At 57.2% G+C, this 24,800-nt stretch overlaps 9 protein-coding genes across 9 annotated transcripts; 3 read left to right on the top strand and 6 right to left on the bottom strand.

The window, feature by feature from the left end:
* Nucleotides 1–349: 349 nt before the first annotated feature.
* B0H18DRAFT_1213679 (uncharacterized protein) lies at nt 350–2,304 on the bottom strand. Its single transcript, XM_048036533.1, has 5 exons — nt 2,016–2,304; nt 1,201–1,965; nt 912–1,142; nt 612–855; nt 350–563 (listed from the first exon to the last, which is right to left on the bottom strand). The coding sequence occupies exons 1-5, from the start codon at nt 2,250–2,252 to the stop codon at nt 463–465; spliced, it is 1,578 nt and encodes a 525-aa protein (XP_047889717.1). The 5' UTR covers nt 2,253–2,304; the 3' UTR covers nt 350–462.
* Nucleotides 2,305–2,641: 337 nt separating this feature from the next.
* On the bottom strand, nt 2,642–4,580 carry B0H18DRAFT_1122325 (uncharacterized protein; the record flags this gene model as incomplete). The annotated part of the gene is made up of 5 exons (XM_048034497.1): nt 2,642–2,684; nt 2,734–3,636; nt 3,690–3,809; nt 3,860–4,269; nt 4,323–4,580. The coding sequence occupies 5 exons, from the start codon at nt 4,578–4,580 to the stop codon at nt 2,642–2,644; spliced, it is 1,734 nt and encodes a 577-aa protein (XP_047889716.1).
* Nucleotides 4,581–4,894: 314 nt separating this feature from the next.
* B0H18DRAFT_1122324 (uncharacterized protein) lies at nt 4,895–7,816 on the bottom strand (the record flags this gene model as incomplete). Its single annotated transcript, XM_048034496.1, has 6 exons — nt 4,895–5,695; nt 5,749–6,278; nt 6,331–6,666; nt 6,728–6,961; nt 7,012–7,057; nt 7,730–7,816. The coding sequence occupies 6 exons, from the start codon at nt 7,814–7,816 to the stop codon at nt 4,895–4,897; spliced, it is 2,034 nt and encodes a 677-aa protein (XP_047889715.1).
* Nucleotides 7,817–8,246: 430 nt separating this feature from the next.
* On the bottom strand, nt 8,247–8,946 carry B0H18DRAFT_624788 (uncharacterized protein). Its single transcript, XM_048038827.1, has 2 exons — nt 8,725–8,946; nt 8,247–8,673 (listed from the first exon to the last, which is right to left on the bottom strand). Exons 1-2 carry the CDS (start codon nt 8,852–8,854, stop codon nt 8,414–8,416), a joined length of 390 nt encoding a protein of 129 aa, XP_047889714.1. The 5' UTR covers nt 8,855–8,946; the 3' UTR covers nt 8,247–8,413.
* Nucleotides 8,947–9,765: 819 nt separating this feature from the next.
* B0H18DRAFT_1026651 (uncharacterized protein) lies at nt 9,766–13,166 on the top strand. Its single transcript, XM_048029824.1, has 7 exons — nt 9,766–10,082; nt 10,137–11,049; nt 11,099–11,308; nt 11,361–11,544; nt 11,592–12,247; nt 12,297–12,483; nt 12,537–13,166. Exons 1-7 carry the CDS (start codon nt 9,849–9,851, stop codon nt 12,730–12,732), a joined length of 2,580 nt encoding a protein of 859 aa, XP_047889713.1. The 5' UTR covers nt 9,766–9,848; the 3' UTR covers nt 12,733–13,166.
* A 1,463-nt stretch (nt 13,167–14,629) lies between these two features.
* On the top strand, nt 14,630–15,786 carry B0H18DRAFT_1086561 (NAD-P-binding protein; the record flags this gene model as incomplete). The annotated part of the gene is made up of 5 exons (XM_048032057.1): nt 14,630–14,663; nt 14,765–15,026; nt 15,099–15,255; nt 15,303–15,342; nt 15,398–15,786. 5 exons carry the CDS (start codon nt 14,630–14,632, stop codon nt 15,784–15,786), a joined length of 882 nt encoding a protein of 293 aa, XP_047889712.1.
* A 776-nt stretch (nt 15,787–16,562) lies between these two features.
* B0H18DRAFT_1122322 (uncharacterized protein) lies at nt 16,563–18,600 on the bottom strand (the record flags this gene model as incomplete). Its single annotated transcript, XM_048034495.1, has 12 exons — nt 16,563–16,660; nt 16,736–16,754; nt 16,813–16,867; nt 16,933–17,186; nt 17,253–17,494; nt 17,553–17,608; nt 17,634–17,887; nt 17,941–17,993; nt 18,061–18,123; nt 18,188–18,260; nt 18,341–18,488; nt 18,548–18,600. 12 exons carry the CDS (start codon nt 18,598–18,600, stop codon nt 16,563–16,565), a joined length of 1,368 nt encoding a protein of 455 aa, XP_047889711.1.
* A 1,093-nt stretch (nt 18,601–19,693) lies between these two features.
* B0H18DRAFT_624594 (uncharacterized protein) lies at nt 19,694–20,799 on the top strand. Its single transcript, XM_048038826.1, has 2 exons — nt 19,694–20,522; nt 20,582–20,799. The coding sequence occupies exons 1-2, from the start codon at nt 19,905–19,907 to the stop codon at nt 20,693–20,695; spliced, it is 732 nt and encodes a 243-aa protein (XP_047889710.1). The 5' UTR covers nt 19,694–19,904; the 3' UTR covers nt 20,696–20,799.
* Nucleotides 20,800–20,934: 135 nt separating this feature from the next.
* Nucleotides 20,935–21,333, bottom strand: B0H18DRAFT_1122321 (uncharacterized protein; the record flags this gene model as incomplete). Its single annotated transcript, XM_048034494.1, has 2 exons — nt 20,935–21,197; nt 21,327–21,333. The coding sequence occupies 2 exons, from the start codon at nt 21,331–21,333 to the stop codon at nt 20,935–20,937; spliced, it is 270 nt and encodes an 89-aa protein (XP_047889709.1).
* Between the last annotated feature and the right edge of the window lie 3,467 nt (nt 21,334–24,800).

The raw sequence follows: 24,800 nt of genomic DNA, 5'->3' as shown, positions 1-24,800 counted from the left end.
ACAGCATCCATAGAATGAGTACTTGTAATGTCAGTGGCACCACAAATACTCACGATCACATAAGTACTCACCGACGAGGCTCACTCCCTGAGTACTCACGGGCAGGGGTTGCTCCCTGAGTACTCGCCAGCGAGGCTCACTCCCTGAGTACTCGCGGACGATGGTTGCTCGTCAAGTACTCACGGACCATGTTCAGTCTGAGTACTCGCAGATCCACATCACCACCCGAGTATTCACTCGCAACCGGGTGGTGCTGAGTACTCAATGAGATGACTCACTGTATATATACTTACAATTAATACATGCCCTGAGTATTCGGCATCAACAAACTTCGGGAACAAACTTTTCTATATGAAACTGGTGGAATGGATTGATACTGAATACAGATCATAAATGTACAGTTGCACAATATCTAACAATCGCGCTGTCTATGTTCCTCAGATAGTCACGGTGGCGAGCTCTTCACGAGCGCCACTGTTTGTCGTACTCTTCGATTGACTCAGTTCGGGCTTGCCATATGCTTTCGGCGTCCGGCCACTTGGGAGCAACGAGTTTCATATCATCTACAGACTCGTCAATGAAGTTCTTCACAAAACAACGCGGAGACTTACTCGCGACGACGTCGAGCATGGGAAGATCCCGCAGTCCCCACTTCACCCATATGATGAAATCGTCTTCGCGCATGCAGAAGGGAATGTCGGCGAGATTCTCCACGTGCATGAATCTCCAGGCATGTTCCGGGCTCATCCATACTGCAATAGGATCAGTAAGTTTGAGGCCCCAGTTAGTGCAGATCGATGTGAAGGAGTCCCGGTCTGTTTTGTCGAACACAACGCCCTCAGGGAGCTCTCCATTCTACGCAATAGATGGTCAGTATTAGGAGACTGTTGGCAAGACGAGCCGTGACATACCTCCGTGTATTGCCAGACCCACAAGATATCCGATTCATTTGGAAGGGGTGCTTTGTGCAATGAATGTTGTCGCTCAGGCTGTGGCGGTGGTGACGGTCGACTCCCCAGACGGCGTCGTGAGGCCACATGTGACGAGGCGCGTTGCTCGTCCGCATCGCTGTCAGAATCCAGGGTGAGGTCGATCACGTCCGAGTCGTCCGACTGAGTATGACCGCGTTTGATGCCACGAGGCTAAGAGACGACATCAATATGAGATGGTGCTATGCCCAAGAGAAACATTGTGACGTACCTTCTGAGAAGTTGTCGGCGAAGACGAGGTCTGCGTCGCCACAGGTGCATTGTGCGCAGCTATCGCGCGAGGGAGACGACCAAGACGGGCGACAGTCCGAGATGGTGACGAAGACACCAGACTGACAGGCGAAGATGGTGGGATGGGGATCGGACGGTTGTCGGGCGACATGCTGGATAGAAGCGAAGGCAATCGGTCGTCCGTGGCCTTCCAGTAGGATTCTGAACCATCCGAATTGCTGTCAGCATCGCCCAAGACCTCCGTCTGTCCGACATCGTGCGTCCGAGTCGGCGCAGGGGCCCGGGGTGGATGTAACTGGTGAGAGGCAGAAGGCAGTGGCGGAGCATGAGAGAGATTGTTGACACCGGTGTCGCGTGTGGGTTGCCTAGTGGCCGCAGCGGATGGGGAGAGAGTGTGGTGCGGCAGCCTGCGCACTTGTCCATCCGGTTTCGGAGGGCCCTCGAGTGATTTTTCCTCCCGTTGTTGACGGAACACGCGACTTTCCTCGTCTAAGCCTGTCCTCTCGGCTTGAAGTGCACGTACGACGTCTGCTGCACGCTCCAAATCCTGGTCGATCTTTGAGTCAGGCTTACCCCGGGCCAAAGCTCGACTCTGCCTGTTCTGCAGAGCCTCTGAAGCTTTCTCCGCCTTGCGAAGGTCGGTGGTGATGCGGCTCATGCGACGGATGAGGTCGCGCTCACGGGGGCCCACACGGCCACTGAGATAGCGAAATTTCGCCTTGTTAGGGGGTCCACACCGTGTACACTGTGCCCCAGATTAGGGCTCTGTCCGCGAGATCGTTACACACTACTCACCCTTGTGTAAATCCGTGCAACGTTGTCATCATCGGTTAAGTATTGAAGTTGCTTCCTTGGGTCATGTTGACAACCCGCAGTGTCTTCTTCGAGGGACAGTGCGCGAACGAACTCCTTGAAGTGCGCGAGAAAGGGGTCGTTCGTGTCTTGGGTCTTCGAGGGTGTGTGAGGTGAGAAGAGAGTGTTCATCCTCCCTACCCTGCGCCCGACAGGGCCATTGGGCGGGGGAGATGACATGAGGCGGGAGTCAGGACGAAGACGGGGACTCGTGTGTCAGGGAAATGCTCACCTTTATACAGCATTTGCGCTATTGTTCTGGGTCCGAGTGGCCAGCAAAACTGTCGGTGGCACATTGTACGAAAGAGGGATAGGCCAAAGTGAGGGACAGAAACAAAGCCGGGCCACACGACAAGTGCCCCGCGCAGCCGCTCGGTCATGCAGGGCCGGCACATCATAATGGCAAGCTCGAGTGTTACCTATGGTCCTCCGCACCGTGTCACTATCACGCGACGAATTCCATTAATCACAAGCTGTGTAGCTAATGGTACTACCTAGACACGACACCAACATGAACATGCGAGACTATCATACAAGCTCCCTCCCCTCAGATTGCATACTATCTACCTTTACTTTCCTTTGGAGTTCAGCGTGGCATAGTTCGCTACGGTTCTGGCGGGCCAAGTCAGTTGCAGCAGACGAGACCGCGCATAGTACTCACCTCGTCCGCTTCGAACGAAGTGAGGTCGCTGGTGGCGCCTCGCTGTCAGGAGGATCATCGCCATCGCGTGCCTTCCTCTTGCTGGCTTTCTTAGAGGCTTCACGAGGTTTCGCAGAGGCCTTCTTCTGAGCCGTCTTGGACTTCTTGCGAGCTGTCGGAGGTGCGTGTTCGTCCTCACTCGACCGAGGGCCAGAATTGTTGTCTTCGGCCGGGACCTCGGGAGCCTGGTAAACATTGGCGGGGGGCACATCTGACCCGTTGCTCACGGCTGCGAGCGACACGTCGTCTGGGTCTCCGCCTGTCGCCGCAGACCCCTCGGGAGTCCCGCTGATGTTGGCAGCGGAGGCGTCCAACCCGCCGCTCACCGCTGGTAGTGCGATGCAGTCTGAGTCTCCGCCTCTCGCGGAAGAGGCCTCGATAGCCTCGCTGCCGCTGGCAACAGGGCCAGCTCTCACGTCGCTCACCGCTGGTGGAATGGCGGCTTCTGTGGTTCCGTCTGCTACTACAGAGCGGTCAAAGCGGCGTGGTGCAGAGATCGCAGAGCCGGGTGGTGCGTCAATGAACGCAGAGTCCTTCGCGGACGCCACTGAGACCGAACCGGGGGTGCTCTCAAGCGCATTGAAAAGCGGGGGTTCCTCAGGAACACCGCTCGAGGTGCCAGAGCGAGAAGGGGCCTCGGCAGGTGCTGGCAGCTCTGCGTCCTGTCCGTGTGTGGCGACGGCTTCGCCGGCCACTTCAGGTGCCACACCCTCGTCGTGGGTCTCTTCAGCTGCGACAGCCTGCGGCCCAGGCGCATCGCGCTGCCTCTTGCGCTCGAGGACAAGGTCGTCCAGCTCGTCGAGCACCGAATTAGTCTTCATCTGCGCGACGAGACTATCCGGGGACAACGCATTGTTGCCGATGCTAAGTACATAGTGAGCACACCGCGATCGTCGTTCAAAAGCAGATGAACATACAGATACTTGACACACTGACCCTCCTCGATGACACCGACGTACAGGAAGAAGTCGGCATCAATCTCGTTCGCCCAGGTATCCACCGATCGCTTGGCTGTAAAGAGGACGCGCTTCAAGGAGCTGTCATATGTTAGATAGACGAGGGCAGAACAACGACGGTGCCAACGTACTCGGCTTTGTTGTCCTTGTTCCCAGGTGGCGCGCCCCCCGAGCTGGGGCCTGCGGTCGGTTGCAAGGCCAGTGCGCGATCCATGCTCGCCTGTTCCTTCGACCGCTTCGACTCCTCCACGTACTCCTGGTGCTTTTCCGGGTCTGTGGTCGCCAATTCGAGCAAGGCAGCTGTGTATGCCTTGTTGACTATGCCTAGCCAGTGGTCTCCCGAGGTCAAGCCTTCCTTCTCCGCCGCTTGTCGTGCCATCTGACCGATCTCGGGGCGGTCACGCTTGTAAAGATCCACGATGCTCTTTGCTCGCGGTGCGGCGACCGGCTCAGATTCCGTTGGCAGCTCAAGGAGCTTCGGCGTGCCCTTCTTCAAATTCTCGAAGTAGGCGCGGTTGTTCTCGATCCAGTTGAAGATTTTCTGGTGAGTATGGTGTTAATACCGAGCATATTCAAGCGGCTTGTGGCACGTACGCCAACTCTCCCTGCGCATCTCCCATCGCGCTCGGCGTCCGTCTCGAACCGTACGACTTTGCCATCCTTTTTCAGCCCGTATATGCTCGCAGCGTGAAAAGCGTCGAACTCTTTCGCGATGCGGCCCGCCATCGCTTTGTAACTCTCCGGCTTACCAGGTCGTTCCCAGGCAGCCCGCACGGTGTTAACCAACCATGCGTGTTGGTCAATCTTGCGTTTCGGGTCCACGATGCATGCACGGCAGAGAGGAGCGTCCATGGTTAGAAGGTCGGGGCGCCGAGTAGAGAGAGGGTCGAAGCGAGGTACAACTGCTGCCCCCCTTTATGCAGCCGCGGGTCAGGGGCACCAGTGAAACGTTGTGCGATCGCTGAACAAAAGGCTCGTTAGGGCAAACCATCGAGCCGTGAAATGTCAAAGCCACTTAGCCACATCAAGCGTTGCCTCGTCCCGCTTTGGGACAAAGTCAAAGCCACTTAGCGACAGGTTCCATGGGCTCGTGTTTCATTGGGACAGGTTCGTTGCGGAGCTCAATGCCTAGTTTATCTATGTACACATACAGCTAGAATTACATGCTAGAAAACTCGAATCACGGGCGGGCAGGGAAGACGGTGGAAACGAGCAGTGAAGGTCGTGACATAGAACCGGATCGCAGCGGCCTCGGTTTGCGAGAACTCGTAGGTGTTCTCGCAATTGGCGATGTCCGTCATGGTTCCTCGGAGCGAAAGAGGGAAGTCGGGCCACACACTCATGAGGGACACGAACGCGCGCAGGTTGGTGCGCCGCTCTCGCCAGTGAGCTTCGCCGGCGGGTGTCCAGCAGGGGAATGAATCGGCAACTACGACTGCTGAGAAGCCGGATTGTATCGTCGGGCCACGCCACACGTCCGCGATGAGTTGCTCGCGCTCCCACTTCAAGAACGCGTCCTGGCTATGGTCAACGAGACATCGGTCGAGTGCGCGCAATTCGCAGCGCCAATTGACCTCGTACAACTCCCAGGTGATCCACCGCAAGACATCCCGCTTCAGACTTGCCGCTACCATGTCGACTGCCATGCCACGATACTGGACGACGGCGGCCTCATCATATGGCAACAAGCCACCGATTTTGCCACACAGGGCACCGACAGCTGCCCGTCTCTCTGCACGCAGGATCTGAAGGCCATTACGTGGCGCAGAGTCAGTGGTGCTCTCCTTGGAGCCTTCAGGGGCACGGGCGGGCGGCGTCGCTCGCGGCTCTACCACAGGATAATCGCCGTAGAGGACATGTCGCCACTCTGAGATCCGCAAGGGCGCACCCGAAACGTGCGCGTCGACCAACCGGTGACTTAGAAAGTCACGAATCCGCACGAAGTTGTGAATGTAACGTGGCTTGTGCTGGTCGGCTTCGAGGATGAGGTAGGGAGGGGGAAGTAGTACTGAGCAGCCACGAGGGGAGGAAACGTCAGAGGTGAAGCGGCGACTAGGGCAGCGCGCCAATTTGGTGGGATGACGGCGACGTCGCTCGGCGGTGGTTTAAAGTGGGTGGCAGGATGGGACGAGACGACGGCTTTCGGCCCCGCACGCGTTCCGCGAGAGCGTTTCCCGCGCTTCTTCGGGTTGTGCTTCGGGATGGGAGCAGATGGCAGGCAGGATTGGGCTGGTGGGAAGAGCGGAGTGTCATCGTCACGTTTGGCGCGTTTCGCTTCTCGCTCGGCCGCCTCTGGTCGAACAATCATCTGCAGTTGGGGCAACGACGACGAGCACAGAGTGTTGCAAACATAGACGAGGGATGCGTGAGTCCACCGAGCGGGATCTTGATGTGTACCGTCCGGATCGTACCAGCTCTTCGGGATGCGCGGAGAAGCGGGCTGGTCGTTCAGCTCACGGGCCCAGGAGCGAAATGACACGACCTCTCGGATTGAGAGACCCTCTCTCCAGGGCTGAATGAACCAGAAGGGGATGCCGAGACGAAAAAGAGCTGAGCCGTCGCGCTGTTGCGTAAGAAGGCCCGAGCACGCCGAGGGGCTCACGCGACCAGCACCGCAGGTCGTGCATGCGCCCGACGACGACAATGTAGTACACTGTAAGTCCGGAGAGTTCGAGAATGATGCGATGGGCCAAGCGGCCGGTCACGAGAGCGTGTCGCTCCGTAGTGGGCACCTGACGCAGTCGGTCAACTGCATTTCGCAGCAGCAACCCCAGCATGCGTCCGAGGGTGAGATCGGGAGCAGTGTGCTCGACGCTGGCGACGTTCGTACTGGCAGATCCGGCGGCGACATCGTAACGTCGTAGTACGTCGCAGGCGATCCTGAAAAGCTCATCTAGAAGCTCGGGCTTTAGAAATCCAAACCCGGGACCCCACACGACTTTGATTCTAGCCAAGGGCGGTACCCAAAGCCCTCGTAGACCTGGGCACTGGGCGCGTACCGAGAACCGGCCTTGGGGATGCACGCGTGATGAAAGGCCTTCTCGTTGAAGAGCTGGGGCCAACGCGTGTATTCCTGAGGACCCACAAGCCGTCTTCATAGGTGACGACTTCGCGGCCTGCGATCCTCGGGAATTCCGGCACCCAATGAAGGAATGGCGTCGTGATGATATTGCAATGGTCGTCAGCATCCGCTGCACATCTCCCGTCGAAGGGACAAATCGGGTGTCGCCATTCTGTTCACGCGTCAAGTGAGCGAATGCAGAGTCAGACTGAGGCTGCTTACCAGACGAAGGGTGGCAGTCAATGTGAAGGAGGTCGTCTGCACCTCCCTATGTAGATTAGCATCAGCCATGGGCTACGCCCGGGTGCACGAGTTAACACCGAGACGACGATGCGGCGATGTGGGTCCGTACGCGATATCAGGGGCTGAGCAGTACTTGAGAACCACACGGGCGACGTGACAGTGAGACTACTATAAATCAATTAATGGACGCGGACGGCCAACACTTTGACGAAGAACTTACTCCGACGAGGCACAGCGTTGTAAGGACGGAATCTGTGGGCACGTTTGATGACACAGCGTAGACCGAGGTCGACAGGCGTAGCGATAGACAAGTAGAAACCGACGATTAGCCACGAAGCGAAAGAGCACCGAGAGCCAGATTAAGCAAAGCAGCCGCTTGACAGGCCAGGACGACTGAACACAACCTCACGGTCTTGACGTTAGTTGCTGGCGCCTCGGCAGCAGATATACTGCGCCGCAGCAGGTTCGCGCAGGAAGACCGAAATCTACCCTGGATCGCAGAACCGTGTGGTGAGCGGAGAGCAGTCGGACAGGCTATTAGATGGCTAGAGGATGGAAGGCGACACGCTCCCACTTGAGAGCGCCGAGGACAGACCGCTCGCCTGCGAGGGACTTACCATACCCAGCAGTTTGGGCGCTCAACGTCAACCACGCGCGCCCATCTCCGACCCATCTCATCCTCCCAGTTGCTACTCACCCTCTCCGCCATTCGCCTCCACCCTTCTCCAAGTACCCTCCACGCCTCCCTCTCAACGGCCTGGACGTCCGTGTTGGTTTCGGCCATGCGTTGATGTCCAGGTCCGGGAACCTCCTGTTCACGATTGAGCAGTCGAGTGACCCTCCTGGCGACCCTCAAGCGTCCGACTTCGCTCCTGCTTTCCCCAAACTGTGTCGCGTACCCTCGGATATGCTCGCCCGCCGCTCAGGCTCGCCCACCGATTGTCAAGCCTCAGACAAGCCACTGGTCGCCTTCGGAACTCGGCGACGCGCGCGTGTGTATATGACGGCCGCAACCGCGGTGCGCATCAGTCCGGTCTGGAGTCCGTGAAGGCACGACTGGGGCAGGCCGATGTAGAGGGAGAGGGATGCGGTGCAGGGGATCAAGGAGACTGGGAAGCAAAGGCTTGTCTGTAGCCTGCACATACCATCCGAAGGTCAGTTGCATTTGGACGGCTTTCCAATCCCTGTTACACGCTCGTCCCGGTGTTCGTGCGAAGTAGACCCTGGCGGCACGTCTCAGGATGCGCCCGCATTCGTCTAACTGCAGTCCCGCGTTGATGTGCGCGTTGGGGAGAGGCCCGGGTGAAGTATCCGCGGACTGCGGGGGCGATGTGTGCTGTTCTCTACGCGCCGTCGTCACTTCCAATTTTCAGAGCCTCTCTCAGTTGTATCTTACCGTCCCCAAACCCTGTCTGACTGTTCTCGGAGTCCCAGGTTGATCTGCGAGCCCACAGTCATCAAATTTGGGCCTGGCTGGCGTTGCTCGGACGCCTACGGACTCTAACCAGGGCACGATCAAGAGACGACCTGGGCGATGGCGCGCACGTTCGTCCTCATCATTTAACGATGCAAGTGGACGACCTCGCAGAACCGCGGACGGTATAGCTTTATACCGGGGTTGCACGGATACACGCCACTGCAGTAAGTCCTCGCAGTTTGCTCACTCTCGCCTGTATTCATGCCCGCTATGGCTTCCAGCGACTAGCAACCAGCATCCATTCCGACGCTCATCGCCACTTTGAACCCCAACATTCCTGGATGACGCCAAGGAGTCGCAGACTGTTCCGATCGTTGTCGTAGATGTAGAGTAATGATTACCCATACTACTTTGCTAGGATACCAAACAAGGATGACGTTAGCGGCGCAAGGGCTCAAACACGCGCTCGAGGACACGGCCACATGTGCCAACTGCTTGTTCATCTACGCGTCGCGCGTGAGTGGCGCCGCGCCTCCCGAATCCGTTAGGGTTGTAGCCCGCCTTCACCTCCACCTGTGACACTCGGATCTGTCACTTTCGCGATGGGCAGACGCAAGCCGAAGCGAGTCGAGGAGGACTTTTTGCCTCAGCCGATCGTCATTCCCGACGGACCACCCACCGTCACGTTCGATGCGAACGGCGAACAAGTCATAGAGTATCTCTCGCCTGGGCGGCGCAAAGAGAAGCGCGCCCGACCCACACCCCCTGCTGCTCCCTTGCCATCGATGGGTGGATTGCTTGAGGAGGCGAGTCCGAGTAGCAATACCTGGGGCACTGCCACACATACATCCACCCACCTCGACGCCGCTCCAGAGGCAGTTGGCTCACAGGCGACCAGTGCAACTAATCCTGCGTCTGTGGATCAATTCACGGAGGGAGAGGCGGTTGGACAGGACGCCCCGCCTAAGAAAGGGCATGGCGAGGTACGTCGCACCATGTAAATGCCACCATAACTATCTAATCATTCTCGAAGCCCTTGCATGTCGTGATGACCACATTCCTCGACCAATGGGCTCAAAAGCTTCTCAACGTGTTCCGAAGGCGGGAGATTGACCCCAACCTCGGCAAACCGTGTTACGACTGCCGCGACGGCGCCGCCACTTACCGGTGTACCGAGTGTTTCAACGGTCCACTACTGTGTAAGCGGTGCATTGTGGTGACACACCAACGGAACCCCCTTCATCGAATTGAATGGTGGAACGGCAAGTACTTCCAGCGCGAGTATCTCAGCGACGCTGGACTAGTCTTCTCGGTTGGTCACCATGGCCGCCCATGTCCTCGCGCCGTCAGCAATCAGCCAACGCAACTCACGGTGGTGCACACCACTGGGATCCAGACGATGAACGTCCATTATTGCGACTGCCACAACGGCTGCGACGCCCCGCTGGAACGCCCGATCCAACTCTGGAGGGCCGGGCTGTGGCCCGCATCGTTCTCCCGCCCTCAGACGGTGTTCACCATCCACACCTTTGGATTCTTCACTCAGCTCACGTTCCAAGCCAAAACAACAGCCCACGATTTCTACGGCACTTTGCGAAGGCTAACCTCCAACGCGTTCTTCGACGATGTGAAGGTACGTCGACTGGTCATGCGGCCTTGTATGTGCCTAGACTCATGTAGTTGATAGGACAGGTATCGGGAGTTCCTCATGTCGCACCGGCAGTACACCTACCTGGAGACATTGAAGAGGTTCGCGGCCGAAGTGAAGAGGAAACCCGATCCCGGTAGTCTCGCCCTGCGCTGCCCAGCTTGTCCTCAACCTGATATCAACATGGACCCGCATTGGAAGGACCGACCACAGCAGGATCGGTACAAGGACGCGCTGCATTACGGGAAAGATGGCAACTTCACCCTGCACCAACACGATAAGAAGATGGATCCACTGGATTTCCCGTTGATGAACGGTGGAGCTTACTACGTCGACAGTGAGAAGTACCAGGAGTACCTCGAGAAGATGAAGGTCTACGAGGACGCGCAAGACGAGACGGCAAACTGCAGCAACTTCAATGCGCTTTCCGATCGTTACAAGGGCAAGATCAAAACCGGTCAGGTCAGCCTGTCTTGCACGCGCCATGGATATGTCCTCCCCTGCGGAACTGTCGACTTACACATCGGCGAACGCTATGCCAACGTCGATTACGCGACATTATGTGGCCTTCAATGGTTCACGTCGCTTTCGCTGTGGATAAGCTCTTACGACGTCAATTGCAAATACGGCATAAATTGGTGGCACCGCATCAAGCAGATCGCTTCCACCTTACCGTCGGTGCCAGGTGTAACACTCGCGAAGGAGCTGTGGCCTGTGATCCGCCGCTGCGTCCCGAAGTTCCACATGCCCTCGCACACAGGCATCTGCAAGTACCTGTTTTCGTTTTACTATATGCCTGGGGTAGGCAACACCGATGGCGAGGCCGTTGAACGGAGATGGGCTGCCCAGAATGCCATCGGGCGATCGGTGCGCGAGATGGGACCCGGGCACAGGCAAGACGTCCTCGACGCACACAACTCCGATTTCAACGCACAAAAGATGTTCAAGATCGGTGAGTGACTGCTTAACAGGGCGAGCGACTGTTGCCTGATGCGAAACAGGGCGATCTCTACAGGGGAAGTTGAAACTCGCAGACAAATACTATGGCAAGAATCGGGCTCAGCTGGATGGCTTGGAGAAGACCTTGACGACGAATCGGCGCCCATTAGACGAGTGGCGCAGGGACGAAGCCGCGTACATTGCTCAAATGACGGACCCCAATTTCGACGGAACCAAGGTGAAGAACCCGTACCAACCTGCAGTTGATGAAGGTATATAGTGCTTGGTGATATCTTCACAGACCTTCGTGCTGAACATTAGTAGTTCCGACGATCCAGGACATCTTGGCTAGGTTGAAGCGAGAAGAGACATCGGCGCGCCAGAAGCCGATGCCGAATGCCGGTACGAAGCGCAAAGCATCAGCGCTAGATACGACTGGCATCGAGGAGACGGTGAGAGGAGGTCTGGGGGACATGCTGGTGGCTGGCTTTGAGCTGGAACAGGAACAGTTAGTACATTCATTCACAATTGACACGTCATATGACTGGCCGACAGGGAAGCCTTCAAAGCCAAAGTTGTCGCGTACGAAAAGGAGCCGTCGTCCGACAAGTACAACAGCATCGCCAAAGAACGATCGAAACTCGAGAGGCGGCTTGTGGACTGGCTTCTGTGGCAACAGAGGGTCATGGGCCCGAGTCTCCTCATGGTTGAGGCGGATGTTCAGGCCGAGTGGCCGTCAATAGACTCAGTCGCTGCTGAACAAGCCACGGTACTCGTCCCCTCTGCGTATTCGCAAGAGATACGCAGGCATGCATCTCTTGAGCGGTTCGTTGTTGCTGAGCAGGAGCTGCGCGTGGCTCACGCCAACGATACTCTAAAGAAGATCCGGCAGAAGCTTCACTTCGAAGCATATTACCGCGGACAGAATGCGGGGTCGTTCGGGCAGCAGGCGCAAACCAGATATAGTAAGCTGAAGACGGGCGAGCGCGAGAAGATAGAGGCATTGCGAAAGGAATACGAGCGAGCGCGACTCAAGGTGGATCGGCTGGCAACGAGAGACAGACCGAATACGTTGAGACCCCTCCTCGTGGAACAGTGCCGGCCTCCAGTCGTCGCGAAAGAGAACGTCGGTAGGCAAAAGGAGTCAGTGTCTTGGATCTGGCGGGATGGTACGTACCATGACACTGCACTCGACAAGTGGGCGCTGGAAGGTGAGTGAGCCGAATGATCAAGTGGGTAGTGCACTGACAGTGGCTGAAGCCTGTCGACTTGAATGGTTCCGGGCAAGTGCTCGCACAACGAGATGGAATGAGGAGGTGGAGATTGTGAAGGAAGAGATGAGGCGCGTGCAGCGATTCTTCCACTACTGCATGAAGAAGTGGGAGGAGCGTGCCGAAGTTGTGTGCACAAATCTTGACGAGCAAGGAGCGGCTGCTTTCGCGGCAAGGTATGTAGTGATGCCATGCATATCAAAGGCACGAGGGCTGACATCTGCTGCAGGCAGTCGTCAATGTACTCACGTCTGCTGACGGATGCGCAGAAGTGTTTCCCGCTGTCGTTGCAGATCATTTTTGACGACATGGTCGCACCACTAGAGGTTAGTATGATTGATGGTGAGGATGGCGATACTGCTGCTGTAGAGCTGGCAGAGCTGAATGCAGGTGAAGTTGACGATGAGGAGAGCATGTACGAGTAGTGCACGAAGAAATATTTCATTTGCAGAGATGATTAATGCGAGTACTTGGGGGGATAAATGTCGTCGGCGAGTACTCGGGGAGCAACCATCGTCCGTGAGTACTCAGAGTGAACATGCCAGTCCGTGAGTACTTGGAGAGCAACCAACATCCGCGAGTACTCAGGGAGTGAACCTCGCCGCCGAGTACTCAGGGAGCAACCCCTGCCCGTGAGTACTCAGCGAGCGAGCCTTGTCAGCGAGTACTTATGTGATCGCGAGTATTCGTGGTTTATATGGGTGTAATACAGTCATTTTTTTCTCGTCAGAATAGTATAACAAAATGAGTAAATACTCATTGAATAGTATTTGGGTTCCCCCCAACTATTGGAGGCACCGTTTCAGCCCGTCATTGTGGACTTGCTGGACAGTGCTTGACGACCTCCCGCCGGGCTGGCGCCACTCACGCTGGCATCTGCGGGGAGGATACCGTACAGCGTGTTCGTAAGTGCGCCGTGTGGCGGGAGGCGCGGCGTCGCGCGTGCGTGCTCGAAGCCACCATATCTCGTACCTTGGGTCTTGTATATCCCGCGTCTCTTCCTCCCGAGTTTACTGTATTAGAGCCTCCACGGACGTTTCGGTCTGACCCACACAGCAAGGTTCAGTGTTCTGAACGCCTGCGCCAGCCACTGATCCGCGGTGCGAAACGTGGTGTCTATATACTACCCGCGATCGCGAGCTCGACTCGGCATCTTGTTTTACGCTGACGCAATTGCGCGGAAGGCGTCTGCGGACGCTGATCGCCCCCAGCGGTTTGGGCGTGGTGGCTGTGTGGCGGGAGCGCGAGCACGCGGCGACCGCAGGGGGAGGACGGTTTGACGTCGCGTTTAGGAAGTGTACTGCCCCGGTCGCCGCACGGAGCGGGCGCAGTTATAGCGGGCAGCGACGTCGTGAATATCGGCCTGTCGAGCGTGAAGGATTTCCCGCAGCCGCTGGTCATGCATTCGACATTGACTTGCGGGGGATGAGCCAGGACGTGTCCGCTCGTTCGTTGTATGTGGCTTAGTGGCCTCTGCGCAAGGTTGGTGTGCTATTTCTGTATGCACGAGATAGTGGCGTACATAGCTTGCATATGCAATCTTCTGCAGTGATCCTAAGGTGGGTTCTCATGCGATCAGCTATCCTGGCGCTACTCATACTTCTATCTAGTACATCTACGAGGTGCCATTCGTTACCAGGATAGGACACGCACCGCGGACCAGAACGAGCCTCTTGTCATTCAAAGTCATCCCAAAACATACGCAGACGCAGTTACTCGCACGACCTGCCCCGGTCCCGCTGCTCCGGAGCGCCCGCACAGCCCTGCACGGGTTCGACTTGGAAGGGCAGCGGACGCGCTGAGCAGAGCCGCCGCGTATCATACCGCACGCCCCAAGGCCTGGCCAGGCTGCCCGCATCCAACCAACCCATCCTTGTAACCCGTTCTGATCCCATCGGTTCAGAACGCGCGATCGGGCCCTGGCACGGGTAAGATCCGGGCGGCGAGATAAGTACCGCGGCACCTCTTCTCTGAGTCTTGCATAGCGCTGGGCTGTCAATTCACAGATGCGCTGTTGCTTTGGATTGTAGATTTCCGATCAGCAGAAATGACTGGCTGGCTGACGTCTGTCGGTGTCTCCCCGTCTGGATGGTACTTAAGGCTGGGCGTGATGCTTGCGACTCCCCACTCACCTCCGTCTAGACGACCTCGTACCCCCAGGACCACAGCGTCCGCAGGCAGCCTACGCAGAACCCACACACCCAGTTCGGCCCTTCAGCAGTCTCCTACAGACACCGCACCGCCCCCTCCGTGCAGCCCTACATCCCCAACAGCCACAGTTCAACCGACACCAGCCTTTCATTCGCCAAGATGAGAAACACCATGGAAGTCAACCGCAAGGTCTGGTTCATCACCGGTACGTCGTGGGCTTCGCGAAGAGGGACGCGTTCGATGCAGACGCCCCCGTCATCGTCATCGCCTCGCGCGCCATCCGCTGACGTTGCTCGTCTTCCTCAGGCACCTCCTCAGGATTCGGCAAGCGCCTCGTATCGACTGTGCTGGCGCGGGGCGACTACGTTATCGCCACCGTGCGCAACCTCGAGAGCTTCACCCTCCCCGTCGGCGACCGCACCCGGCTGCGGATCATCGTGCTCGACGTGTGCGACAGCCCGGAGAACATCCAAAAGACCGTCGACGAGGCGCTCTCCATCTGGGGCCACATCGACGTCGTCGTCAACAACGCCGGGTACGGCCTCAAGTCCTTGATCGAAGAGGGAGGGTACGTAACGCCTGCGACAGATCGGTCGCTTTGAGACGCGAGCCCTTGGCTGATCATATCCGTGTTCCACAGCGCGTTGGCCGCCACGAAGCAGTTCCAGACGAACGTCATGGGCGTCATCAACGTCACAAACGCCATCCTGCCGCACATGCGCGAACGGCGGTCGGGCACCATCGTGATGATTGGCAGCCGGTCCGCATGGCGTACCAGTCCAGTGAGTCCGGACTCAGTTACGGGCAGCACTCGATGGCCGCTGAACATCGCAATCTTCTCCAGATCATTGGCTTCTACGCTGCATCAAAGGCCGCAGTGCACGGTCAGTTGCTTCGCAGTCCGGTCTGGGAGCGCACGCTGACGTCCCGTTCCCACAGCCCTCGCCGAGACGTACGCGACCGAGCTCGCACAATGGAGCATCAGGGTCACCGTCTGCGCACCCGGCGCTTTCCGGACGGAGAACGTCCACAACGTCCCGTACACGTCGAACCACCACATCGCCGAATACGACGCGCTCCGCGAGAAGTGCGTCGGCGGGTTCAAGGCCGTCGCCGCGCAGGCCATGGGCGACCCCGACAAGGCGATGAACCTCCTCGTCGACGCTGTGCGCGGCGAGGGCAAGGCCAAGGGCCGCGAGCTGCCGCTGTACCTCATGCTCGGCAATGTCACGTACGACCACGTCCGCGAGCACTGCGCACGGCTCCTCGAAGACATGGACAAGTGGGAGGACATTGCGAAAGACCTCGACTTTGACCCGGAGCACTAGGCTGTATGCGTGTGGGTAGACTGGATAAGTTATGGCCGCCCTATGGACTGCAATGCAATCACTACTGTTACCCTAGATTATCGTAGACACTCCTAATCCGCGCACTCGCGTAGCTGGCCTGGTAGCCAACAGAACCTCCCGTGTTTCATTAGTCTTCCTGGGACCCATCAGGATTTCCTTCATGTGTTATTAGCCGCAGTCATTCTCTGGACAACGCTCTATATGTATGTTCTGATCGCTCTAATGACATTCGACGACCCTACACGCTCTGAACCTGCATACCCGTATGCGTTAGCCGAGTGCATTACAAGCCCTGAATTGCAGTACCAATACCTCGGGCGATGGATCTTCAATATGCAATCTGGTGGCACTTCCGAACCGTACTCATGCTGTATGTATGTAACCATCAGTCTGATCGCGAGAATATCGGGAACTGCTCACGGAGAGTTGCAGTGTTTGTTACCTTGGTGTTACCGGCCGGGTATATACGCGCAAAGAGTTTCTCGCTGTTCCCCGTCTGTTTCTAGGCAACAAAATTAACAGTATCATACAGCCAGTTAAGCTACACATCCGACATGCCGGAGAGAGTAATGATCGGGAGAGGACGTATAAGGTATGGGTGCTGCGATACGAGTAGCGAATAACGCAATACTGCGCGCATGCTCTAGGGTGTCAGTCAGTCTATCGCCGCCATGCCAAGTTCCATCAAAGGCGTGCGGTGGTGCACGCGGAGTCGTCTGACAAGAGTCGTCAAAGAAGCAGCAACGCGACCGCGGTCAGTGCTCTGCGGATGCCACAAAGTCAATGTTGATGCAAAGGAAGCGTGAGTCCTGGGAAAGATCAACGCACGCGGAGGAGAAGAACATGACGATGTCTTGATGCAAGATGGGAGACGTCAGCCACGAAGCTCTTAACAGAATGCGGAGCCTCCGGTTACGGCGGGACTTACACTGGACGAGGAGGAAGGCCTGGCATATGGGGTAAGCGACAGGCACCGTCGGCGATAGTACACAGTCTATCACTCACAGAAAGCGTGTCGACGTCGCCCGTGGTGGAGTACAGGGAAGATACGATCAGCTGGCTATGGAATGGCGAAGCACAGTGTCACCTCGGTATCCACGCAACACAGCCGGAGCGGGCACGCACTTCACCGCTGCGGGCGTTCCGCTGAGGAACATCGCCACAAACCTCTCCGCCAGCGCCTCGCGCGGGATCAGACCTCCCTTGGCCATGCCCTGCACCACGAAGACCCCGATAACGGGTAGCAGCGCCATTTTGGCGAGGGCCGCAGCCAGCATGGCCATGATGGGCAGCCGTGAGAGGGGCCTTGGGATCTCCATGCGCGCGAAGGATGCGCCGAGAAGGATGAGCGACAGGGGCACAGCGATGTCCCCGAGGAACTGGGCTGCATTGACGGTATAGGTGAGATGAACGCTCGCATAGACGAACACGGTGGAAGCACTTACCACTGACGTAAATAAGTTCAGAGGCGGATTGCCATCGGGCCCATGCCAGCTCGGACCTCCCTGATCGGTCGTGTCGACGAACAGCGCCTTGAGGTCCGTAATGAGCGCGATAGGCAGAGAAATGGAGAGGGACACCGTGATGGGTGTGACCGCAGCCGAGAGGGGCCTGAGCGTCTTCTTCAGGCGTGCGAAGTACGACGAAGGATGTTGTTCATGGATGCTCGCGCGTTCCGAGTGCAGCACTGATGAGGGTGGAGTCGCAGGCGGCCGGGGGAGGGACGGCGATACGCCTGCACGCACAGAAGGTCGGCGGGATTTTGGGATGTGATGGACAGATGGGACGTCCGCCGTGCGAGCTGGATATCGGGATCAGTCTCGTACGTGTGGTCCTCCTCAACCATCCCGAGCTCTGGCTGCCCCGTGTGGAGCTCTGCAGTCATGTTCGCTTCCAGGTCGTCTATCGTTTCCTTCTCCTTCTCTTTCTCCTTCCCGCCTTTCTCTGAGACGGATGCAGCATCGGCCTTCTCGGTGTAAGCAGGCGCAGGGCGTGCCTTTTTCATACGCAAGACGTGGCGAGCAATGAAGCCTCCAATGGGCTTCTCGTACCAATGACAACGTCGTTCCGCCTCCGCCCCCTGCGGTACCCCGGAAGATAGTCCCAAGCGAGCGAGCGTGCGGCACCGCCCACCCAGAAGACCAGGTGGTATGACACGATGAATACAGAGACAAACGAGACCCCCACTACCCATGTTGCATGCATGCGTCAGTCAGTAGCATGTTGCAGTTGTAACTCGACTAAGTCACGCACGAGCGGGGTCTGTATCAGGGTTGAATGGTGCCTCCTGCATCACGGCCTGTACAATTGCATTCGCTACAGAGCACACGACACGTGAATACATGCACAATGCGCATACAAATCTTGGTAGGGTACTGACGGAGGTTCCCCCAGTTGCTCATACCACACAGCACGACGATCCCCTGCCAAAAGTTGCGCGGCACGTAGCATATCTCGCGTATGATGAGCCCGAAGATGAACCCAAACCCAGGTAGGAGAATGCAGTCAGGAACAGCGGGCCGAGGGCCGATACGTTTTTTGAGGTGAACGCGGGTACGACGTTCGCAAAGATCAGGGCGGGCAGCGAGACGTTCATAGACACCTGCGAGGCGCCTTTGGACGCCTCTGCGCTGAAAAGCCCCTTCTTGCCGAGGAAGTATCCGACGAAAATGGCGATGAAGCTGCACGCAAGCGTCAGCGAAACGATCTACATGACGAGCACGACCCCGATCAGACGTACGTTTTCAACAGCGGCATTACGCCGCAGTAGATCAGGTATCCTGCAGACGCCATTGCAATCTTCCTCGTAGTGTCCGACAAAACCAGGTGTTTGGGTGTCCAGGGAAGAGTCCACTACCTGTACCGCGAGCCAGGCGTTATATGCGAATCGTCCGAGAGCGTCACGTCGTGCCGGGAATCCAGAGCGTGTGTCCATGGAACAGAAGAAGACACCTTAGTCGCCTCGAGCATCACTCATGGTATGCGCGCTCTGAGCCTGGGGCCCTTTCAGACGCGACAGCTACACCATGAGTGATCGCTCATGGTTTTTAAGTGACTCACCCGGACCGGGAAGGCCTCATGCGCATGTGTTCGCGACGGCTTTTCGGGCGATGAAGATTGAACGCAGGCGCCCGGAGGTCGGGATAATGAGCGAACGGGAGCCCGATCCGGGCGAGGCGGCCCCGGCGGGAGAATGTTGTCGCCTCCATTACCCCGCCTCAGACGAGATTGTCTGTTGATTGCCTGCAGCAGCGAGATCGCGTATGATCGCAAATAGCTTGGCAATTGCAGCGCAAGCCACGGAAAGGTTGACGAATGTCGGCCGCGGATGATCTACATCATCGTCAACCACAATGCTGCTGTATAGGAGTGCAAAGCATACGCTGAGGTTGCGCCGAAATGGAAACCTGCCGACTGGAATTCGGAATTAATGTGCGATAGAGAACACAAGCCGCACCATAGCTGCCGGTCATGCATGATGCGGCCGTGCGTCGTACGTCAAGTTGAGCTTTGCGAACTCGGGGATTGGTCCCTGAATGTGACATTGGAGAGCTGGCGGTAGAGAGAACACGGTCAGAAATCACACAACCATGAGCGCGAGCTTCTGTACGAACGGGTCCAGCGAGCTTCCTCACCGGACGAGTGATTGAGCTATTTTTGAAATCACCGATATGAACCACTGTTATAGAGTGATCCACGAGATCACCACTTCGTACTAAAGTGTACCGAGGTCCTGAAAGAAGTGGTCACCGGTCTACCAGTTGAGCTCAAGGTGAAGGCTATACTGCGCGATGATTGCGCGACCAAATGTGGGTTCGATGGTCATGATCATGATCATGTATGCCATCGTCTATGCAGGTAGTGAGTTACTTAGGGTCTAGGGACGTGATTGAAGCATGAGGGCCGCAAGCGGCTGTAGAGCGGGCATAGCATATCACTGTGGGCTTTCGATGTGCATGTCGCATGTGATGTAGACAGGAATGGCCAGACTCGACGGACACTGTGACACCGTCATGAGTGGATAACACTGTCGCGTTGATGCATAATGAGACTGACACATCTGTATTAGAGGATGTAGTCAAGTTTGAATGTGAGTGATGTTAGGAGGTGGGGGTATACTTCAACTCGAAGGTGGATCGGCGTCGTCTCCCGAGTCAAATTCGTACGGGCTGTCTGGGCTTGTTACAAGTGTCACGTCGCTGGCAAGGGAGGGGTGTGGACTCGGGGAAGGAGACAAGATGCGATACAGGCGGGTATGGTGGACGCGGTCGCGTCGTCCCAGTCTGCACCACGACGTTGGCATCCGTACGTCGCATTGGTCGGGGCCTCCATGTATAGACCACGTGATCCAATGGCGTCTAAGCTCGGCGACTCCCTGGATCTGGCCGATGCCTGACCGGAGATTCCCGGTGGTGAGCACGATTGGCTGCCCTTGGCCAATCTGGCAAGCTGGGCGTTTGCTGGCGGTCCATGTCCAGCTTGCACCTCTCCTCTCGGGGCGACTCTCCACTTCAATCATTACTGCTGGCGGGGTTTCATCGGGGAGTAGGAGGATGGGGAGTAGGAGGATGGGGAGGGAGGGAGGTGTTGGCAGTGGCGACGGCGTTTGCGTCTGCGGTTCGTCGAATTTGAGAATTGTGCCGGTCCATGGCTTGAGCGACCTGGGACGCCTGCCGTGCCCGGGCCTGAAGCTGGCGTGGTTAAAGGGAGCGACGGTGGGTTGCATTGAGTTCACCGCGGGTGGTGGTCTCAGGCTGAGGGTCATTTAATCAAGGAGCACTGGGCGTTTACCCTGGCAGGGCTGTTGAGTAAGTTCCAGATGGGCGTTGATGCGTGTCTTTCGGCAATGTTACAGTCTATCACCGTCAAACGAGACACCCAAACATGATGATTTTATAGATTATTCTTGAGCCACTTGTGAGAGTAGAGACTTTACGACGGAGTATAAATGCATTATTAGGACCCTATGTAAATGTCACAGCTCGAGAACCAACGTGTTAAAAGATATAGTAGAGTAAGTTGTACTGTTCCGTCGTGCGCCAAATCACCGTCGAACGAGACACCCATATCCGGCGATGTCGTGTCTGATCACGGTGTTATCGCATCTTATCAGGCCAGATAAGATCTCTAATCATCATCAGAGTGCTCCGCCGCATCGCCCTCCGAATCCGACGAGTCTTGCCCAACACCGCTCTCGCCATCTTCATCGTCGTCCGTGTCAAGGATCTCATCGGCGTCGATGGTCCCGTTCGCGGCTGCAACGAAATCGGAAAGCTTTGGCCGCGGGATTGCTGGATCAAGATCTTTCGTGGGTCGCTTCGGCTTGGTCCACCTTGGACGCCGCTTTGCAACCTTCGCGGTGTCCCACTTCGTGACCTGCTCCTTCCACGCTGCCAATCTCGCCTCATTAGTGTGTTCTCAAGCACAACCTGCGTGCCGCAAAGAAGGACAGAAGGAATAAAAGCTTAATGAGAGAAGACAGTCCAGACAACTGCATTCAACTTCTACGATGAGTGCACGTGCCATTACTGTAGTATTCAATACAGTCCGGCGGTCACGCGTCACAAGGCCCCTCGCCACACCGGTAAAGGACCCTTGTCACGGGTCACTGGGGGGCCCGCCGGTTGTGACAAATGCACAAAAATTTGGCCGCCTCCGGCGGCGGCCTCAGCACTCGTTTCGACGACGTTTATAGCCCATCGACGCTCCGCCGCACCGTCTGCACCGTCTTTGTCACACGTCACCGTCGCTCGCGCCGCGCCGCCTGGCGGCGGCGCGGCTGTCACAGTCACAACCTGCGCCGGATTGAATTGAATACATCTGGAAAAGTTTCATTTGAGAATGACAACAAAATATCAACAATGATCAGCATTTCTAGGTAAAGATCTGCAATACCACCTGTTCTATTCTTTCCCAAATTAGCGGGTTTTCTGTAACCCCCCAGCACTTCCTGGGCGAATTTGTGGCAATTACATGCAATACGAACCACTTCTGCGCACTCGCTGCGCATTATATCGGGTACTATGCTTTCTTTGTTTCGCTTTTTGGTTATGCAGTGTCATATGAGGATAAAACGCATAGTCATTATTATAGAACGGTGACCGTGACAATGATTCGGACAAAGTACTACAAACTACAAACTAGCTCTCGTATCACTACCACATCCAATCATATTCTAAGTCATGTTATTCTCGCCACCGCATCTGCTCGTAGCAGAGCATTCAGTACATTATGGTTAGCACTGAAGAGCTACGAGTCAGAGAATTGCAACCACAAAAAGACGAAGTGATCGCACTGCGGGTACAACAGGTCCACGGCTCCACAGGTGGGCAAAGGTAAGTTACTAGGCAACAATGGGCTAGGACACAGCCAGGTGAAGAGCTAAGCTGCCGAGGAGCCGGGTAAGCAGGCAGGTGGGCGCGCATGTGTCCGTGCAGGAAGTTGGATGGATGGAGGATTGTGTGAGCAAGCATACGTGCGGGCGGACAAGGGGTAATTGCGCAAGTGAGTGGCCGAGAAGCGAGTGGGCGAGAAGCAAGTGAGCGGGCAACAGAGCCAGTAGGCGAGCAACAGAGCCAGTAAGTGGGCAAGTGGACAGGTCAGCAAGAACTCAGCAGGCAGGCCTTCACGTTTAGCATGGGTGCAGACGCAGTGTTCTCTGTACGTCACGAGGTCTGGGGTCGGGCAGTTGCGAGATGCACCCGGGACAGGTTGCGCTACCTCGCAGTTGACTTCAGGGGCTGCGGCGGGGAACTGGCCGGCAGGTGTACAAGTAGGCAAGTGGGTGACAGGGCGAGCCAGCGAGTAGACATACGAGCAAGTGAGAGCAGACGAGGCGATAGGGCGGGTGGGTATGCGTATGTACGGGCGATCATGCGGGTGGGTGTGCATGTGTGCGTGGGCGGGCAGTTGCAGGCCGGCGCAGCGATGCTTGTTCGTTGCGACTGTGGAAGCCGGGCGGCTGCAAGACGCATGGAGGGGTCGCACCCCCTCGCGGTCGGTTTGAGATGCAGATGCGGCGGGGCTTGACACGTCCAGAGGTTGCCCAAGCGCGAAAAACATTAAAGTCAGCGGATGGGCGCGAGAGTGAAGGTGCAGAGAGCCGTGCGCTCTATACGCTCAGTGAAAGGCGAGCCTATGAGCAGGTCAGAGCTATAGCACATTAGCTGAATAGTGGGTCGACGGGCTTGGATGATCGCAGCGAGAGGACGACTCGAGGATGCAGGGAGTCTACGCAGGTGCGACGTGGCATGTCGGAGTTCGAAGCCGTCACGCGCTCACTGGGCGTCTCTCGCCTTTTGCTGTTTTGTACAAGTCCTTCGTTGGGCCTTCTCCTCCTCGTCACCTCTCCAACTCGCCTGCGTGTCCAGACTTAAGTACGACAAGTCACAAGACACTTCCGCCGCCATAACGGACAGCGTAGCCCGACCGACATGCAAACTGAACGCGCGTGAACCTAGACTCGCACGACAACAGATGTGCACGCAAATCCTGCCCTGAGCGACAGGGGCACGCAAGCGAAGGGCAGGAGAGGTGAGTACAAACATACGCGAGCAGGTATGCTTATAGCGAGCACAGGGTGCAGCGACGTGCTGCTGCACGACGCGCACGACGACGGTGAGCACGCGGGGCCAATGCCCTGCGTGTAGACACGGCCGACGAGCGGGCGTGGTGCGGAAGAGCGAAGAGACTGCATACGACCGGGCGGCCGGGCGGGCGAGCAGGCGGGTAAATGGGCGGGCGAGTGGGCGGGAAAGCTGGCAAGCAGGGCTGCGAGCGGACAAGCAGGTGAGTATTACGAATGCCGGTGGGTGTCGACCACCAAACGATGACTATCCTGACCCCGTGCTTGTCCATCCCGCAGTCATTTGCCCTGCGCCCCTTCCGACACACTTCACCGTGCCCCTCGCCCCTCTCCCTCTCCCTCGCTCATGCACCCTCGCTCTCGTCGGATCCGCCAATTCGACGCGCAGAACGCGTAGTCTAGCAAGGGCAGTACGACCTTCCCTCGTCTCCGTTTCCGTCCTCCCTCACTGACTGCCACCCGCCCCGCCCGTTCCCCCGCAGATGCCCATGAGCGGGCAATCGGATGCGAGGGCAAACGAGCGGGCACAGGGCGCAGGCCAACACCACATGCACGCGAACCGCGAGTGCGCTGGGCGTTTGCCCAGTGCACAGACACGGCCGACGAACGCGTGGGTAGGTAGGCAAACAGGCGGAAGAGCGGGAACACAAGTAAGCGGGCGGAGACACTGAGTGGGGTGTACAAGCGGGCGTTGATATGCGCGGCAATAGCGAGCGTGTAGGACGAATGCCGGGCCACAAACACAATCGACGAATGGACCGCACGCCTGAGGACGCGACACACATGACAACAGCGAGCACGCAGGGCGAATGCCCTGCGCGCAAGCGCAGCCGACGGGCGGATCGTGGGCGCGGGCGCAAGTGTGGACGGGCAAGCAGGCGGACGGGCAGGCGGACGGGCAGGCGAGGCGGACGGGCGGGCGAGGCGGGCGCGTGAGCAAAGCGGGTGATCGCGATGGTGGGCAGGGCATGCCGCGCTGCTAGTATTCGGGCGAGTTCCACCCGCCCACCGAGGGCGGCTGGGACAAGTTTACCTGCTCGATGAGGCCTTGAGGACGTACGGTGGAAGCTCGTTATGGTGTAATCTTTCCTGCGTACTGTAGTCTCTATTCCCGATTTGCGCTGTGTGAGTCGAGCCACCTGAGAATATACATGCATTACTTCGACATTATCAGGTTTAGTGTAGCATGAATGACTGAAGTCTCACAATTCTTGTAGATATTCACGATACCGCGGAATGTTCAGACATTAGCAACTTTCTGTGTATTCGTTCGAATCGGTTCGATTGCTGGTCACTTATCACGAATTCCCAAATGGGGGTTTTCCCGATGTACTACAGTATCTTGTGGCTCCTTGGGCGAACTGCACAATGTTGACGCTCACCTTCACGTCCACATCTCTCGTGCTCG

Source organism: Fomitopsis serialis (assembly GCF_022376445.1).
Source record: "Fomitopsis serialis strain Sig1Antser10 chromosome Unknown B0H18scaffold_75, whole genome shotgun sequence".
In the NCBI taxonomy this organism is placed as follows: domain Eukaryota; kingdom Fungi; phylum Basidiomycota; class Agaricomycetes; order Polyporales; family Fomitopsidaceae; genus Fomitopsis; species Fomitopsis serialis.
This window is presented reverse-complemented; position numbering and strand designations above follow the sequence as displayed.